This window comes from Harpia harpyja, chromosome 9 (genome assembly GCF_026419915.1).
Source record: "Harpia harpyja isolate bHarHar1 chromosome 9, bHarHar1 primary haplotype, whole genome shotgun sequence".
NCBI lineage: Eukaryota > Metazoa > Chordata > Aves > Accipitriformes > Accipitridae > Harpia > Harpia harpyja.
Window position 1 is genome coordinate 33,250,269 of NC_068948.1, and position 17,836 is coordinate 33,268,104.

General features: G+C 34.6%; 1 protein-coding gene across 9 annotated transcripts in view; it reads right to left on the bottom strand.

Moving 5' to 3' along the window:
* Positions 1-17,836, bottom strand: part of KNTC1 (kinetochore associated 1) — a 42,056-nt gene that overhangs the window by 22,591 nt on the left and 1,629 nt on the right. For 6 of the 9 annotated variants that reach the window (XR_008236661.1, XM_052796986.1, XM_052796983.1 and 3 more), the window contains exons 5-33: positions 17,467-17,539; positions 16,766-16,843; positions 16,209-16,243; positions 15,864-15,974; positions 14,873-14,966; positions 14,468-14,520; positions 14,075-14,187; positions 13,291-13,345; positions 12,569-12,667; positions 11,451-11,494; positions 11,272-11,337; positions 11,096-11,171; positions 10,306-10,431; positions 10,123-10,212; positions 9,506-9,571; positions 8,954-9,015; positions 8,406-8,517; positions 6,356-6,499; positions 6,090-6,146; positions 5,906-6,007; positions 4,661-4,777; positions 4,022-4,165; positions 3,626-3,724; positions 3,072-3,175; positions 2,807-2,912; positions 2,366-2,500; positions 1,150-1,269; positions 280-349; positions 137-204 (exon numbers count right to left, since the gene is read on the bottom strand). Coding sequence is in view for 8 of the 9 variants with exons in the window: in XM_052796986.1 (XP_052652946.1) it covers positions 137-204; positions 280-349; positions 1,150-1,269; positions 2,366-2,500; positions 2,807-2,912; positions 3,072-3,175; positions 3,626-3,724; positions 4,022-4,165; positions 4,661-4,777; positions 5,906-6,007; positions 6,090-6,146; positions 6,356-6,499; positions 8,406-8,517; positions 8,954-9,015; positions 9,506-9,571; positions 10,123-10,212; positions 10,306-10,431; positions 11,096-11,171; positions 11,272-11,337; positions 11,451-11,494; positions 12,569-12,667; positions 13,291-13,345; positions 14,075-14,187; positions 14,468-14,520; positions 14,873-14,966; positions 15,864-15,974; positions 16,209-16,243; positions 16,766-16,843; positions 17,467-17,539 (2,619 nt within the window). In the remaining variant the exon portion in view is untranslated. Of the gene's footprint in view, positions 1-136; positions 205-279; positions 350-1,149; positions 1,270-2,365; positions 2,501-2,806; positions 2,913-3,071; positions 3,176-3,625; positions 3,725-4,021; positions 4,166-4,660; positions 4,778-5,905; positions 6,008-6,089; positions 6,147-6,355; positions 6,500-8,405; positions 8,518-8,953; positions 9,016-9,505; positions 9,572-10,122; positions 10,213-10,305; positions 10,432-11,095; positions 11,172-11,271; positions 11,338-11,450; positions 11,495-12,568; positions 12,668-13,290; positions 13,346-14,074; positions 14,188-14,467; positions 14,521-14,872; positions 14,967-15,863; positions 15,975-16,208; positions 16,244-16,765; positions 16,844-17,466; positions 17,540-17,836 lie in introns of those variants that run through there. The other 3 variants (XM_052796985.1, XM_052796990.1, XM_052796991.1) reach the window with 3 other exon arrangements.

The window sequence follows — 17,836 nt, forward strand, 5'->3', positions numbered from 1 at the left end:
CTTTGAAGTCAATAATAAAAACAACCTTTGCACATAAGTTGTAAATACAATTAATTTTTAACATCATCCATGTTATAGGAACAACTGGAATAACTACAATAAATCAAAAGCGGTTTGAAACTATAAATACACCTACTTGCAGGGTAGCCAGTGTTTCAAACATATTTAGGTTTGCTTCACATTCATCTTTCTTCAGAGGATTGTCTGTTGGAGGAGAAAAACAATTACTTCCTGACTCCATTTACAGACAAAATGTAAGATTTTTAAGTTGTAGCTTACCTTTTTGAATGCTGAACAGGAATTTAAGGATTTCCACAAGCGTCTTAGTCATAAACATTTGTGTTTTCTGCTGCAGGAAAGGAAGAGATTAATGTTTTGTTTGGTCAAAATGATGCCAGTAACAGACAGTGACACTCAGCCTTCCACTCCATTAAAATACTATGCAATGCTCTACAAACTTCTTAAGCAACAATTATCAAGTCTAAGATACAACCAGTAGAAAAGCAAGGGAACAGAAAGGTATTGTAAACATGCATCCCTTCTAGAAATAGTAAATATTTTATAGCTGTAATATGTATGTACTCCATACAGCCTGTTAGCTCTCACAGGAGTTTTGAAAATACCCACCCTTCTCCCTTTGTTCATCCTTCCATTGCCCAGAATAACTCCCTAAAACAACCGTTAACAAAAATTCTCTTCTGTGGTTGCAAGACAGTAATGTGTACTGTCAACTGTGAAGCTTCAACCCACTGTGGTGCATAGCAAAGCCACACCTCCAGTTTTTAAATAGATGTTTTCCAAGCAACTAAAGAAAGAACTGGAAAATACGTAGAAGTAGAGGTATAATAATGCAGTAGGATTTATAAATTATTAATTGAATTCAGATAGCCATGCCACTGTGTGGAGATGCCTTTAAATTACACAAACTAATTGTATTGTATACAGAATCAGAATAAACTCAAGTTGGAAGAGGATTCAAGAGGTTACCTAGTCCAACCTCTTGCTATAAGCAGGACCAGTTCATCATCCCTTTTTGCTGGAAGGCACAGTTTTTACATTTGCATCCCCTACATTTTTTTAAGCATCTGGGTAAGAATAGTATTTAGAATAATTTGTGCACACACTTTATGATGTGAAATGACTTGATACCTCTTCAGAATTATCTGCTTTATTCTGTAATACCAGTGTTCCCCACACAGTCAATCTCTCTGCAACTTTCTCAGCTTCAGCAAGAGTCAGAGATTTTAACAAAGTCAGAGATTCCTCTCCCTGGAGAGAAAAAAAATGAATAAAAAGCAAACCAGAAATAATCAAAAGGAAAGGGCATTTGCTTTTGGAAAAGCTAAGTTATGTGTATGTCCTTGCTTTGATACAATGGTTGCATGATGGCCAATTGGGTAAGATTAATCTTCTGCTGATGAATTTCAAGTCTCTTTATAAAATATATTTACTATGACATGACTTCCTTAAACTCCCTGAATAGTTTTCACTAAATCTATGAGGCTTTCAGTAAAATCTATGTGCTTACTCACTACGGGTTAATAGGCAAATTAAAATGCAGTTTTGTTCATTGGCAATTATGCAATGTTTTATAAGAGTATGATTATCAAGAATACCATGTGCTAATAAGGCAGAACAAATGTTAACATGAGAAACACTATTTCGCAGGGGAGTTAATTTGATTCCTTTAATCAAAATGCCTCCCTGTCTTCAGGTCAAAGAGATCCCAATAACATAACTAGGGACAACCACAGCGTATAAAGGTAATCACACCAACTATAATGTAGCAAGCAAAGTTAAATATTTCTAGTTAGGATTCAATGTAATTTAAAGAGAACTTCAGGGTTTTTTTGCTAAACTGAGACTTGAAATTAACTTGGAAGAAAAATTCATACCAATAGATAAACATTCAACACCCTGTATCGCAAGACAAACATTCAGGTGCTCTCAATACTAAAGGGGCAGGTCTGTACTCATGTGGAATATCATTGCATTAGAAGAAAGCATTTCTCTGAAGAAAGAGTCTCTTTTTTTTTGTTGGCAAGAAAGCAACTTGCCCAAAAACAACTCTAGCAAAAACAGTATGTGAAAATATGTAGAGACTTCAATTCCAAACTTGTATATTGTGGGTCATAATTTTAATCCTTTTTTGCCACAAATGATGTTTAAAACTCTGACAAGGGTCTCATTTTCAATGTTAAGCATAGGCAGTTATGTGTACAATTAATAGAACCATAATTTAAAAAAAAAGTTATATGTAAACCATGTATAAGATTTCAGCAAGTAGTACAACTTGCCCCTGTTTTGAAAATAAGCCTCAGTGTCTTTAAATTCTGAGATCAACTGACATGAAGTATTTTAGTACCCTTTCTTTGTCAATCAGGTCTATCATCTTCAGAATGTAGACTTCCACAGGGGGCAGCATATATGCTGCTACAATTTTCAAAGCATCCTCCAAAGAAGTAGGGGTATCTTGTTTAAGAATGTATTTCACTAGCCTCTGTAAGAAGAAAACAGATATGGACTTTAGTTTGTTGATGTATAGGATAACAAAACAAGTAATTTATAGATGCTACTTCTTCATTGTAATTGTACAGCTTGTACCAAGCAAGTTACCTAGAAGCTGTGGGCTTTCAGGCAAAAAACATGTCCCAACAGGACAAGAAAAACAGATATTGATAACAAGTGAGAACTACCAGTTGCTAGGATTTTTTGAAAAGTCTGGCTTCTAATACCCCATGAAAATACATGCAGGTAGCGTAGGGATTTTTGTTTAATAGAAGTAAGAGTAATGTTGATCACTTACCATTATCATCTGCTTGTCCTTTAAAAGATTAGTATCTCTTATCCCATAGGCTCGCAAAAGCTTCTTCATCTCCATCAGTCTATAACTTTCCTGCAGTAACTTTACTCTATGGACAAATGAGACTATTATTAATTTATTTGCTACCTATAGGTATGAGATTTAATCATTATACTACATCAGATACACAGTATTTCGCCCCCCCCCAAAACAGAATTCTAATTTAAAGTACACACAAAACTGAGGTGGACTGCGGATTTTGCCTTACTTGACATGATTCATTTCCAAATGCTGTTTTACCAGCTGCTCCACTGCTGCACTCCATGGTACCATAGCACCATGCATTATCTGTAGAACTGCATCAAATTTCAGCTATAAAAGGAACATAAAGAGCTTACTTGTCAAAATAAGTTACAAGGTAATCTCTTAAAGTATTGTTCACATGTGATTGATTCATTTAGGCAAGCATTTTATTTCCTGGCCCAGTCTCCACTTGCATAAAGGGCATCCATTATCATAATACAACGTGTCACATTAGATTAGAAAATGCTTATAGTAATTTACGACACTGTAGAGCTTGAGTTTCATACATATTAAAGTTGGTGAGTTTTCCATGTAATAACATCAAAACTACAATTAAATTCTCAAGCAAAGAACATCACATGGGAGAAGATTACTAAGACAGAATAAAAAGACAGCATACAATTTATTCCTCCTCATACCACTTGTAAAAATGTACTCATACACTTATGTAAAATTTATGTTTCATTCTGAACTGATGTGTTAGAGCCACTTGATGCCTATTTCAGAAAATATACTTACATCTGTATCAGAGATACAGCCAATGACAGCTATTGCCTTTGCCTCCCATGCAGTTTCAAATACTGAAGCTGACCGCGTACGACAACGTTCTAGCAAATCCTGTATATTTTGGTAAAGATTATAAGGATATTTGAATTCAGAAAAGATAGGAATATCTTACAATATAAACAAAAATTAGAAGTTTTTTGGACATTAAGGCACAGATTTAGCTATCTTCCCTTGTATCTGTTAATGCCTTATTACTGAAATAGTAACTATCAATAAGTTCATTGACAGGAGTAAGCTAATCTGAAAGCTTGTCCTAAAATTCAAGTGTAAATAAAAATGGTCATCAGATTTGTATTCTGCTTACTCATGTTTAAATAGCTTTCTTCAAAAGAAAGAAAATATGAATACCTTTATATACTGTAGAAGAAGTTCATCCTTTTGTAGATTATGTTCACACAGGTAGGGTTTTATAAACTTCTCCAAAATGGACGGTACAAGCTCTGGTGCCAAAATTTTATCAAACATGCGAAACACAATAGTAGTTGCATTTTCCTGGGCAGCAAGTAGAACAATGCCATGTTAGAACATCACACATGTTAGTACCGATCCTTTACGTCTCTAATAAATAATTCAACATCCAGCGTCCATTGAAATCAATTGAATGATTTCAAGAACTAGCATCCTTTTTTAGCTCAAATAAAAGCTTTCTTTTACAAAGCCCCTTATTGTTCAGTTGTACTTCTAATTTTTCTGTTGCTAATGCTTGCTCCACAATATACAATCTATAATGAATGGGAAATCATGGAGTTTAAGCCATACCTTCTCATAGTTTCTCGTCACGTTATATATTTACACCCACGGTTCAAACAAAATTTATAACAAACACAACATATCAAATAGTCTTAGCAGCTTATGAACACAAGTTCAACCAACCAATCCATCAGGATTCCTCTATTGTCTGACTTTAAATTGCATGCTACAAGATTTTTCTCCTTCTCAGAAGAATCCACTACTCAAAAGCACTTTTTGAAGTGTCTGCAGAATTACCTTTTCAAAATCACAGAGTGCCAGCCTGCAGTTGTATTTTCTGTACAGTGTTATCAGTTCTTGTAAATCATTTACCAGCTTCTTTAACCTATGTACCTCTTCACAGTCATCACATCTCTGGAACAGTGTTTAGAAGTGAAACATTAGAAGACTTGATATAATCTTCAACACCATTAAGTGCCATCATAAACAGGAAGAAAACAAATCATTCTCCACACCTCTGGTATAAAACGAGAGTAGTTGACTTATAATGCAGCAAAGAAGATTCTGGTAAGATATTAGGAAAAGATTCTTTCTAAATATAAAGACAGCGATGCACTAGTAGAGCCTGCACAGGGAAGAGGGATGAGCATTTCATTCACCAAAAGTCTTAAGGACAGGTAAGACAAACAGCTAGGAACAAGGTACCTACAGCCAACACGTTATTTGGAGTCAGAACCCTATTTTTCATGTGATTTTCCAGGAAGCTTCACAAACAATTTTTGATGCCTTGCAACCTTGAAGTTTTTATAAATGTATATATGCTAAACTGTTACCTTTATATGGTATACAACAAAGAAAATCAAGTACATGTTGAAAGTGGGACTTAGAGTAAATTTCTCTTCTTTCCATTACGCACTTTGAATGTGGGATTCAGAAGTTTAAGACAGCAGATCTAACACAAAATGTCAATGCTTCCAATTTTTTAAATGCACAGCTGGTTAGCTTTGAGCTTTATCTTTCTCCACTTTCATACTACCACTTTTATAGATGCTAGTATACCTAGGATATATAACATACATAATTTATTTGTGTTCGCACAAATTCAGTATTCATAACCTTACAGCTAGCTGATTTTTAATACCTCTTTTCTCCAGGCCTTAACACATGGTAAATTGCAATTAATTTCCAAAAATTTCGACAGAGATGAGACATGTTTCTAATTTAAGTTCATAAGGAGTATCTTTACTGAAATTTAAGTGTTTTGTAGTGCTCAGGTTTATTTGTGTACTACAGAATATTCAAGAATATTATTCATATTTAGACTATTAATACATCTGTTAAAGGCTATTAATGTTTCACTGACTTTTTTTTTTTTTAAATCTTTAAACCCAAGATTGGAACTCAGTTCCTTCCTTTCATGGAATTAAGTCAATCTTCACCAAAACCAAAAGTGACCTAGTTATCATCCATTCCAAGTCTAGCACAGAGCATATATTCTGAAGTCTCTTAGTAGCAAATCCTTATATTTGCTACATTTCTTACCAAAGGAGTCCACTGGCCAAAAGTTGTCAGTCCCATTTCACCTTGATTTTTACTTGTAAAAAAAGTCTCTGCCATTTGGAGTCCATTTTCTGGCCAATTTGCCTGTCCAAAATAATTGATATTAACAAACCATATTATACATATAGAAATACAAGACATGCAGCGTTTCTGCAGTGTGACTTACCTTATCAGTTAATTCAAGGTTTCGAGAACATTGTTCCAGCCATTTTGCTAATATTTTCTGAAAAAAATACAGTTATAAGTAGAGTTATGATATCTATCAAAGCAAAATTTGCCATTAGAAATTTGTTTTATAAGAAATCATTTAAAATATAAACTGTAGGGAAAGGAGCTGCTTTAAAAGACAGAGGAACAAGGTTCTGACATTAAAAAATAAAAGTCTGTAGGTCTGACTATAAAATTATTTTAGCCTGAGAAAATTAGTCTTACCTGTCCCTTTGGCACAACTCTTCTTATGAAAGGGATCACAACATTTCTAAGCCACAAACATAGTTCCTTCAAAGGAACAGCAAAATGGATGGCATTAAGCAAGTTCTCCAGCATTTTCTCATCAAAGCTGCTTTCAAAATCTGGCTAAAATATTAAAACAGAACAATTACAGATATATGGAGTATATGTTTATCTGATACTTTGTAAAGCTGTTTCACTAATAGGAAGAAGCAATAGATTTCACAAATACAAAGAGAAAATCTCAGTAATCATGGACAGGAATTTAAAAAAAAAAATATATAGCCCTGTTCAGAAAAACTAGAGGTTGGTCTTCTTAAACAAGACCTAATTGAAGCAATTTCTTTGCAAATTACGGTGGCAGGATCATGTCCTATTACTTTAGCACTTGCTCTGTAGTTCTGTCTTATTAAGAAAACAACAGACATGGACCTGAAATTCCTGCACTAATGAATATAATAGCCCATAGCCACTATTATGAATGTGTCATTCAGAGTAAGGAGTCTATATGATCATTTTTAAAGGATTTTAAGCTAGCCAGCTGTCCTGGTTTCAGCTGGGATAGAGTTAACTGTCTTCCTAGTAGCTGGTACAGTGCTATGTTTTGAGTTCAGAGCGAAGAATGTTGATAACACTGATGTCTTCAGTTGTTGCTCAGTAGTGTTTAGACTAATGTCAAGGATTTTTCAGCTTCTCATGCCCAGCCAGTGAGAAAGCTGGAGGGGCACAAGAAGTTGGCACAGGACACAGCCAGGGCACCTGACCCAAACTGGCCAACGGTGTATTCCATACCATGGGACGTCCCATCCAGTATAGGAACGGGGAAGTGGGGGCAGGGATTCGCCGCTCAGGGGACTGGCGGGGTGTCGGTCGGCAGGTGGTGAGCAATTGCACTGCGCATCATTTGTACATTCCAATCCTTTCATTATTTCTGTTGTCATTTTATGAGTGTTATCATTATCATTATTAGTTTCTTCTTTTCTGTTCTATTAAACCGTTCTTATCTCAACCCACAGGTTTTGCTTCTTTTCCCGATTTTCTCCCCCATCCCACTGGGTGGGGGGGAGTGAGTGAGCGGCTGCGTGGTGTTTAGTTGCTGGCTGGGGTTAAACCACGACACCAGCAAATGTCCAATTAAAAATTCTGAGAGCTGTGCTTGCAAGAAAGTGAATGGAATATGATAACCACCACAGAATAAATCAAAGAATTGTCATCCTTCAGACCTAGAAATATGCATTCTGACATCAGAAATACCGGTTTATTCCTAAATCAATAAGAAGTTCAGCCTTCTAAGGAGCTAGGTGAAGAGGTAATCATTGTGATAATAGACGAGATTCTGGCATAGACCTTTGCTTCTTTGAGGAGCTTTTGGCTGGGATTGAGTTAATTTTCTTTCTGTTAGCTGGTATAGCATTATGTTTTGGATTTAGTATGAGAATAACATTGATAACAGACTGATGTCTTTAGTTGTTGCTAAGCAGTGTTTATACTAAGTCAAGGATTTTTCAGCTTCTCATGCCCAGCCAGCAAGAAGACTGGAGGAGCACAAGAAGTTGGGAGGGGACACAGCCAGGACAGCTGGCCAAAGCGGTGTTCCATACCATGTGATGTCATGCCCAGTATATAAACTGGGGGGAGTTGGCTGTGGGGGGAGTGGATTGCTGTTCAGGAACTAACTGGGCATTGGTCAGCAAGCGGTGAGCAAAATGCATCACTTGTTTTGTATATTCCAATTCTTTTATTTTTATTATTGCTGTTATTATCATTAATTATTTTCTTCCTTTCTGTCCTATTAAACTGTTCTTATCTCAAACCATGAGGTTTTGGGTTTTTTTTCCCCCGATTCTCTCCCCCATCCCACTGGGTGGGGGGAAGTGAGCGAGCGGCTGCGTGGTGCTTAGTTGCTGGCTGGGGTTAAACCATGACAAGCTGTTTTGTAACCATATTGGTCTAATTCTGTTCAATAAGGCTGGAAAATTTAAGAGACTTAACATCCTCCACAAATACCAAAGAGATGTCTATGCCATCTCACCTGGTGCCTAAGCCAGAGGTACTGTGCACAAGATAAATTTCCTTCTTCTAGCTGAAAAAGGATATTCTTGAAAATGTCTTCATTATTCAAGAATTCTGTCCAAGCAATACCACTAGAAGTGAGAGGAGGAAAAGAAATTCCATTATTGTTATATGTCAATATTAAAGAAGTTGGGGAGGAGAACCTCAAATCTTTTATGGCTAGTACTCTATGCTGTAAGAGACAACAGTAGTGGTAGATTGTGTGTGCATAAAATCACACCCCCCTTCTATATACATTAAACAAACAAGCAAACAAATCTATACAAAGTAGCACATGTGCAACAGATAATATATGTTTTCAACATAAAGGATGACTCAACCTCTCTGCATTCTCCCTTCTCCACAGTAGAGTATGGGAAACTTCAGGAAGAGAAGGAAGGGTTCAAAGTTTAATGAACTCAAATTTAACAAAAAAAAAAAAACCCAAAACAACTTAATTTCAGTGGCACATCCTTAACCATTACAATTAAATTTACTTTAAATCTTAATGAACAAACAGAAACAAACCTGAATTTCTCTAGTCCAAAAGCTCCATAAAAAGTTGTAAGCCTTGCCTGAGCTCTCAATACCTGAATGCAGACAAGAAATTTAAGGTCAATATCTGGCTTAACAAACAGTGATATTACATGGTCAGAATAACCACCACAAAGAGGAAGAATGGAGGAAAATAAAGACTTTTCAAGAATTCCAGCTAATTACATGGGTAAGTTTGTTTAATAAAGCATTAATGAAAAATTTCAATTGTGTAAGCACTTTACACTGAGTCTCCTTGAAGGCAAATGAGGCCCGTCCAGTATACAACAGTACTAAATAAGAAACAAAATTAAATACTTAAAAGCACTTAAGAAAGCTTCTTCCTTCAATTTCTGGAGCATCTGAAAATGAATCTTTCTATGACTGAAGGAATCACTTATTTCTGAAACCTGTCATTACTGTGGTCCTCTTTCATACTATAAAATATAATCTTGTTTAAAAAGTTCAACAGTAGTACAGTTTTTAAAACTCTACATCATAATTGTTTCTCATATGATACTACAGGGCCAAGAACTTTGTCCTCACCTCAGTTATGGATACCGGAGCCCCATCAGATGGTGGAGCAATGGTTCTATCATCTTTCTTCAAGATCTGAAACAAATGCATGAAATGGTTTGGCTGACAACTCAGTACATGCAGAACATGCCAGACAGTACTATGAATTTAATAAAGACATGAGCAAAAACTTCGTATGTCTGTAAACTGGAGTCTTTATTTTAAATGTTAGACTCTGATTGGATTTCTATATGCATGCAGGATCAGATGGATAATATGTATCTCTCTGATTCTGTTTGATAAGGCAGGAAAGACTAAAATCATGAAGAAAAAAAAGGCAACATTTTGAGCTTTTAGTCCTAAAAATTGATATTTAAAAGGTACTTAAAAAGACTACTACTCAAAACTAAAGCCTGATTTCTAGTGTGAAAATAAAACTGTAAGCCTTTTTTTGTCCTTAAGCAATAGACAGAACGAGGTTGGAACAAGCCTTGCTGCTTCTTCATGTTTGGTAACATACAATTTATAATGCATTTACTTTTTGAATGACTGTAACTCATTTGAAGATGTCCCCCCTCTCAAGTTGTACAGAACCATGTAATAGGAATGGATGAGTATAAGCAATTTAAACAAATAAAACACCTTACTCTGACTTTAGCGTGGTTCAACATTTCTTGAGTGGTTTCATACAGTGGCCATGGAGCATTTATGCAGTAATCCACAACAAATTGGCTATCCTGTTTGCATAAGGAAACAACTGAAATGAATTCCAAGGTCCTTTATAATTTGAATTACTTTATTAGAGAAAGAGAGTAGAAATAAAAACTTACCTGAATTTTTTGCAAATTTTCTTTGGCTTCATTCACGAGATCCAACCAGACTTCGTGACCATAACTCCCAACAGAAGCTGAAGCTAGTTTCTCTAAAATAGTGTTTGCTTTCACTTTGTATACAAGCTGTTTAAAAAAAACCAAACACAGTTTTCAGTTTGATGCAATTAAGTTTTAAGCAGACAGTCTTGAACTGACGACTCTACACTTTTGTTCACAATGTTTTTGAGATAAAGTGTGTCCATGTACACTGAATGATTTAATTACAGAAATGGATTACCAATTAGCCCCTAACAATTGTGGTATCATTTTATCTCACCAGCTAAGCCTGGTTTTTTATTTACAAAAAAACCAAACCAAAACAAAAAAGCAGAGGGAATATTCAAATTGCATTACTTGAATAAATCAGTTAATGAAGACAGACTACATGTTAATAAATGCAAGTGAATTCTCTTTTTTTTTTAGCAGCACTGTTTCCTGCTACTTAAAGGGACAAAGGTGCCTTCTCCTGATCCAGCAGTGCTTATTTTGATCAGAAGATGTACTTCTGCACCACTTCTCATTGCAAGGTTTGTTAGTTATTGTAAATAAAAACATAGCTCACCATGTAGTAGTCTAATTTTGAATCAGCTTTCAAGTATAGCGAGTTGCTTTGTAAGGTAACGTTCCACTGTATTTGTAATATTTTTAATACTTTCTGTTGGACTATAGGCCAAGAACCTTATGAGTAAGATCAGTTATACTAATTAACCTCTAAATTAATCTCCATATAAAAAAATGGACAACTTACCTCAACATCTAGTCCAAACTGAATAGCAAAATTCTCTGCTTCAGTGAATTTGTGTTTGTGAAGTAAGCGACTTAGTCTAGGGGTGAAATAAAGTAAAGTATACTACTTCAATAGAAGTGCCAAACCACAGATAAAAAAAATGAAATAATGAAATAGTGTTTCATGGAAACCAGTACCTATTTTCTGGCAAGGCTTCGGTTAAACTTCTCATCACAACAATAGAAACTGGGCCTTCAGAGGGTCTGAGGTTGAGAGGGAACTATGTGAGTTTATCAACTATGAAACAACTGTATGTAGAAGTAATCTGCCATTTTTATATAATAATGATCTAGTAAGAAACAAAACGTTATCTTACATCTGATGTTTTTCATGAATTCCTTCCAAGAAGTATATTGTATCCTGTAGCATGCAATAACAGAAATCATTAGGTTGTAAGGGAAATCGGTCATAAGAAAGCACAACTGTAATGCATTAAGTGTTTCTTCATCTAGAAACAAACTACTGCTTTTCTCTCAGATAAGTTTGGGTTTTTTTAAATGCTTACCATGTTATTTCATGGATAGTTTCCACAGCCTAAAATTTCTGAGAGCCTTAACTGAACAAACTGAAACCACTCTGCTATGCCAGTTGAATTACCATCAGTACACCCTCCACATGAGTGAATCATGTCCTCAAAACTACACTCTCATTTTGTCATAAGCAGGTCACACTGCTTCACATCTTTTAGAATCTGATCTCTGTGCTACATTCCACACAGGCAATATATGCCTTGGCATTTCCCACCTTGACTTTATCATCTCAGATCAAAGAAAAGGGATATATTAGTCATTATTTTCTCCACTGTGTAGCTGCATATATGATCTTTTCTGCCAAGTGCTTCATACAAGGCAAGCAATTTCATCAGCTTTGCATTTTATTGCATATCAGATCCAGAGCTTACTACATTCACTTTCACAATTCCAATGAAGAGCTACCGCTTAGATTTCTGACTTGGTATCCTCTCACACACCCACTCCACTTCACCAGTCTTTACAACACTCCTAATTCATAAAGCTCTCACTCTCTTTTTGACCTTTTATTAAAGTCTTTATAAGGAAGCAGTTTAAACAGTAGAAGTAATTCTCTCATCTAAACTTAAATAAATCCCAAATAAATCCAGAGCCTTTTTCTGTGCTAAGAGAACTTAAAAATTCCTACAGCTTTTAGCTGTAACAGCAGCAAAACCAACTGGCAGTAGCATAAAACATTGCAATAGACCTGGGCCTGGAATTAAACTGTTCAGTCTGCTATATATTGTATCTTTTTCTCCCTCCTTTGGGAACATAATTTAATCTTTCTTTGTACAGTTCCTGCACAGTTTCTAGCACAAATCACTTCTAATCTAAGAAGAATAACACAGTACCCTCTTTAATAATTATACCCATTAAGACAACTGTATTTCTTCAAACAACAACAACAAAAATCTAAACATACTGTGCCAATCTCGCTTTGAACAAGTGAAGAAACAATAGATACTTCCAAAGAATAGAGCGGTTGCATAGTGGGCAATGCAAAAACCATTAGACTTCTCATCTATAAAAAAGGGGAAAACAAGCAAGTCAGAAATTTTTTCTCCTCATACACTGGTGACAGAATGATGTTTGCAGAATCATTTCTGGATTCCTATGCAGTTAGATGAAAGACACTATTTTCATAAGTTTTTATGAAAAAGCAGATCTCTACAATTTGAGAAAGTTTAATGAAGCTTTAGATGTTGCCTCTGTATGTAGACGGGTTTCATTTAAAAAAATTGTATAATGTTCATCCTGGCATTCCATTTCAGTTAACTCCACTGACTGTACATGGAGCAGATACTCGTCTAAAGAAATCTGTGAAGATATGCAAGACATTTGTAAATTTTGCTGCTGTCCACTATCTGCTGATTATTAAAAAAAAGGCAAACAAACAAACCCCAAACAATCCATAAAAAACCCAAGCAGCAGGGCAGCTTGCCCTGGTCACCACCGTAAGACATTGCAGTAGTCCCTCACTCGCTATATCCTAATATATAGATGGTCACATTTTAGTTTTGGCTTTGAGCTCCTGAGACTTCTGTCTGCTCCAAAAATTTAGCCATCTCCTTTTTTTTTTCCCCCCTTTTTCTGTGAGTGACTACATAACAATTGAGGAACAGAACACAGATAAAATGATTATACCTGTTTGTTATCCGGTATTGTCATGACTATCAGTTTAACATTGGCAAGCCCTTGCCTACAGAACAAGAAAGAGAAACAAGGAAGCAAAATATACTGTATAAATTGTATGTTAGAACTGTAAAATATTCTTGCTTCTGAGTTTCAGAAACTTTTCCATGGAAAAACTGAGTTTCCATGGAAACTGGTACATTTTAAAACCCTACAGTGCACCCAAAAATAACAAGTGTTTTAGCATGTAGAGGACATACATTTAACTTCTGATGTTTTTAAGCTTTTCAAATGGATCTGATTCTTATTTTTTTAAACTGGCACAGAGCAATGGAAAGAGCCAAGAGTCTTGCCTTCTAATCTTAATTGCCATTAATTCTTTTGCATTTTAACCAATACATGCATCTCCAGATTTTGGCTTCTCCATCTGCAGAATTAAGATCTTACTATTTACCTATCCGAAAGCCAGACTAGATCTTTTATAACATCAGACTGGTAAGCCATATTATACACCTTATTTTAGACCAGCATTTCCTAAATGATACAGGTTACATGCAAGATTCCTTAGCAGTAACAACAGATAAACCAAGAGAAAGCAGAAAGCACCAAGGTTTTCTTTTCTACAATACAGAGCTAGGGATACCTACAGTCCAATTATTTTGTCCTACTGACTAGAAAGATTTCAACAAAGGTTCTAAAATTCACTACCACAGAAAATCAAGTGTTTGTGGCATATTTCTTGTAATGATAGAGAACATTTCACTTTTCAGAACTGGTGCTATAACTCTTTACTTACCGTATGACTGGAGAAGAATCTGACTCTGTACTTAGAAGAAATTCTTCAATATGTATTAAAGGCCAATCCCAAATTAGAGTAAGAGAATAAACATCCCACATGCTTAAAACATTCTAGATTTAAAAAAAAAAAATAATAAATCAGATATGGATTTCATATTTTCTTCGTAGAAGACATTTTTTGTCTTTTTTGAGCAGAATTTTAACACATTCCATAGCCTAAATAATGACTAGGAGTAGAACAAAAAATCCACAGCAAGATCAAGATCCTCTGTAAATATAACCATATTTATTTTACAGAAACATTTTTTAAAGCTATTGCTGTAAAAAATATTTTTATAAGCTGGTTCAAGAACATTGTAAAATGAAGACTAAACCAAATCATTACACATACCTCTGTATCTAAAACAAACAGCAGATTGTCAAAAACTTGAAGTTTCGCTGCATCTAAAAAAATATCCATAGTCACATAAATCTATTATTTTTCTTGAGAAATGTATTTGAAGCAAAAACTTATTAAAATGTGCAACCAAGCATTGGAAACCTACAGGTGTTTAAAATCATGGAACTTCCTAGGACTGTGAAAAGTTCAGCTTAAACAGAATTGTGATTTGCGTATCTAAGTTAAACTCAACAACTTTGAAGCATACATTTTGGCTTTACCTTTACAAGAAGTGTTCCATTTGGTATATGTGTATTTACCAAAAACAATGAAATAACTGAAAACGTCTTAGTATTTTCTGCAATTAAATATGAATTCTACACTTGTCTGTAAAAAGAAAAAAACCCTCCTCTTTACCTTTGATCAGACTTGAATCAGCAAAACTTCGAACAGACACCAGGTTATTGGTAGTGTCTACCTCCCATTTGGAGAGTACATAATCGCCTTTACCCTATTAGTAAAGGCAAAGTAAAATGGGGTTATACATTAGAAATCTGGCCATTGACAGATGTGCTTCTTCAGCTGATCTTTAACTTATAAACACACTTGCAAAGCTGCAAAACAAACTTTATTCCCAGTGAATGCTGATATTCAGAAAAACTTTTTTTTTTTTTTTTTAATTTAGCCTTTTTTCTTTCTCATTTCAAGACTGGCCTTTACTACAGTAACTGTTACAGTCACCTTCCCTAAACATTTTTGGCTCTTCTAAAAACATGCCATATTACAAAACATCCACTTTCCATTCTCATAGAACATAGAACCTGAATGAAACGTATACTGAACCTACTGAGAAAAATTGCATTGAATTCAACAGGCTTCAGTCAGTGAACTCAGAAAACTTGTTTCTAGTCCAAAATAACATTTCAAAATATGTCTATATATTTTTTTTTATTAGTTCCTGTACTTAATTCATGCTTTGTTGAATTGGGACCTTAATTGTTACTTTGGCAAGCTTCTGCTGAATGTGAACCTGATTGGAAGACTCTTGCCAACTTCGGCTTTGTCTCTGAGCTCAAGGATAGGACTATAAATAGACTAGCCTGTACAGGCTAGGAACCACAGTGATTTACTAAGGTCATGCAACCAGGGTGAAAATATTTTTCCCCCATGCATCATAACAGAGCAAGTTCTGAAATCACAACAGTTATTTCCTTACAACAAAAGCTACGGACAGACTGCACAACTGATAACCTTTAAATTTACAGTGAAGGAAATGAAAGACAAAAAGTCTTAGTGCAAAAAGTTTATTACCTTCTTTTTAACCAGCTAGAGATAAATTTTGTTGCAGATCAAAAAACACCATCTCTGATCACATAATAATCGTTATGAACACATTCCTAGTACTTACCCCAATTATCAAATGGATTTTGTTCACTGAGTTACTTATCACAAAATTCTGACAGCCGAGGCTGTGATACTCTTCTGTGGAAATGAAAGCTGTCTTTATCTGTCCTTGTAACTTGTGGTGTGGAAGATGAAGGGAAAGCAAACAAAAGAGGAAGAAAAAAAGTTGTTTATACAATCAGTGCATAAAATCTTGAACTGCTCGCTTCTCCATGTACAGAAAGAGTAATAATCACAATTATGAGTTGTAATAATAACCTGGTAAGTAGTCAATGAAATGTACAGAGCAAAGTTTTGTTATAAGGTTTGCACTTAACACATATGTTACAAGTTAGCAGGTATTTCTTACTTTCTTTGCCGTAATCATATCCATCTTGTCAATTGCTAGATTAAAAAAATAATAATAATAAAATCAGTGTTAAATAAACTTTTTCAACATTGAAAAAAGTCACTAAACATCATCTAGGATAGTTTAATCCTAACGTGACTATGCCGAAAAACACTTTAGCCAGGATCTTTAACAGGGTCTATTTCTATTGATCACAGTATTGAGTTACAGAAAACTAATAACTATACTTATACAGCATTAAAAATTTAAATTATTCCCAATATTCTTCAGTACAGTTAAGACTGATTATAGCTTAAAATCCTGCTTCCATAGTATTCAGTACTTTCTCTAAAGCAGTGACTCAGAGAAACATAAGATAGAGGAATTATTGGAAGAATAAAAAATAATTTTATTACGGAACTAGTTGTATATCGGTTTCCCTTGAAAAACAAACTAAGATTATACAGAAAATCCCAACTCAATATCTTATTCCCATTAGTAAGATGCAAGGAAAAACTTTTTTAATACAGCTTTTCCTGTTCAAATGGAAATCCTCAGTGGTTTGTAGATCATCCTACCTTCCTGCGTTTTAGCAAGTGGGAGACACATAATGCAGAAGAATCCATTGCTTGTGAGAATGAACATATGATAAACACCTAAAAAAAAATCCAATACAAATATTTCAAACTTAAGTATTCAATAACCATCAAAAGACTACTTGCTTATGAACAGGACAGTGAAATAACTGACAAAAAAAAAATCTGACCAATATATTAGACTATTTTTAAACAAAAAATTTGTCACCTTCAACAAGGAGTAGAGTAAGTTTGTACATCTTAGAGTTTTGTTTGCAATTATGATTTTTATATGCATCCATCGGACTGCAAATTCTGTTTTCATGGCAAAACTACATTTAAATACATTGTGACAGAACAAGACTGGGAGCTTATGGAAGAACAAGAACTACTAAAAACTGAAGTCTGATAGAAGAAGGAGAGAGAAGGAATCCTTCCTTTTTGAGCATTTTCATATGTTTAGCACAGTCTTGAAAGAGGTACTGAGTTCTGAATGTTTGTTGTTTTCTATGACATTTGTAAAAGTAATTAATGAGCTAAATATCTTCACAGGAAAGCATTAAGAAAAGTGCATTTAATGTGTACAATGCAAAGTAAAGCTGTATCTGATTATTTATTTTGTAGTCTCTTTCCCTGAGTGATAGTAAAGGGGAACAAAATCACAAAAATTGAGACAAGGAAAAAAAATAACATCAAGTTCTTACCTGCATCTGCATTATCTTTTTCAATAAAGAGATTTAAGTAAGTCTTTTCACTTGAAGATTTTTCAAACAAAATCTAAAACAGAATTAGACTATTATTTTGTATTTTATTTGGAAAAAAAAAAAGAAATACTGATCATCGATTCAAACTTTAATTTTTTTTCTTTCATGAAGAACTGGTTCTTATGTGTACATGCCATTCCTAAATATATTTTGCTGCTTCGTTACTTATGGGAACAAAAGCGTCCCTTTAATCTGTTTGTTTGTTCAAACTAGAAGATGTGTTCAAAACACAAGAATGTTTCTATTTTGATATTTGAAAGAAAGAAAACAACTCAAGAAATTCTGAGAGCAAAAGGTTTTCAGCAAAATT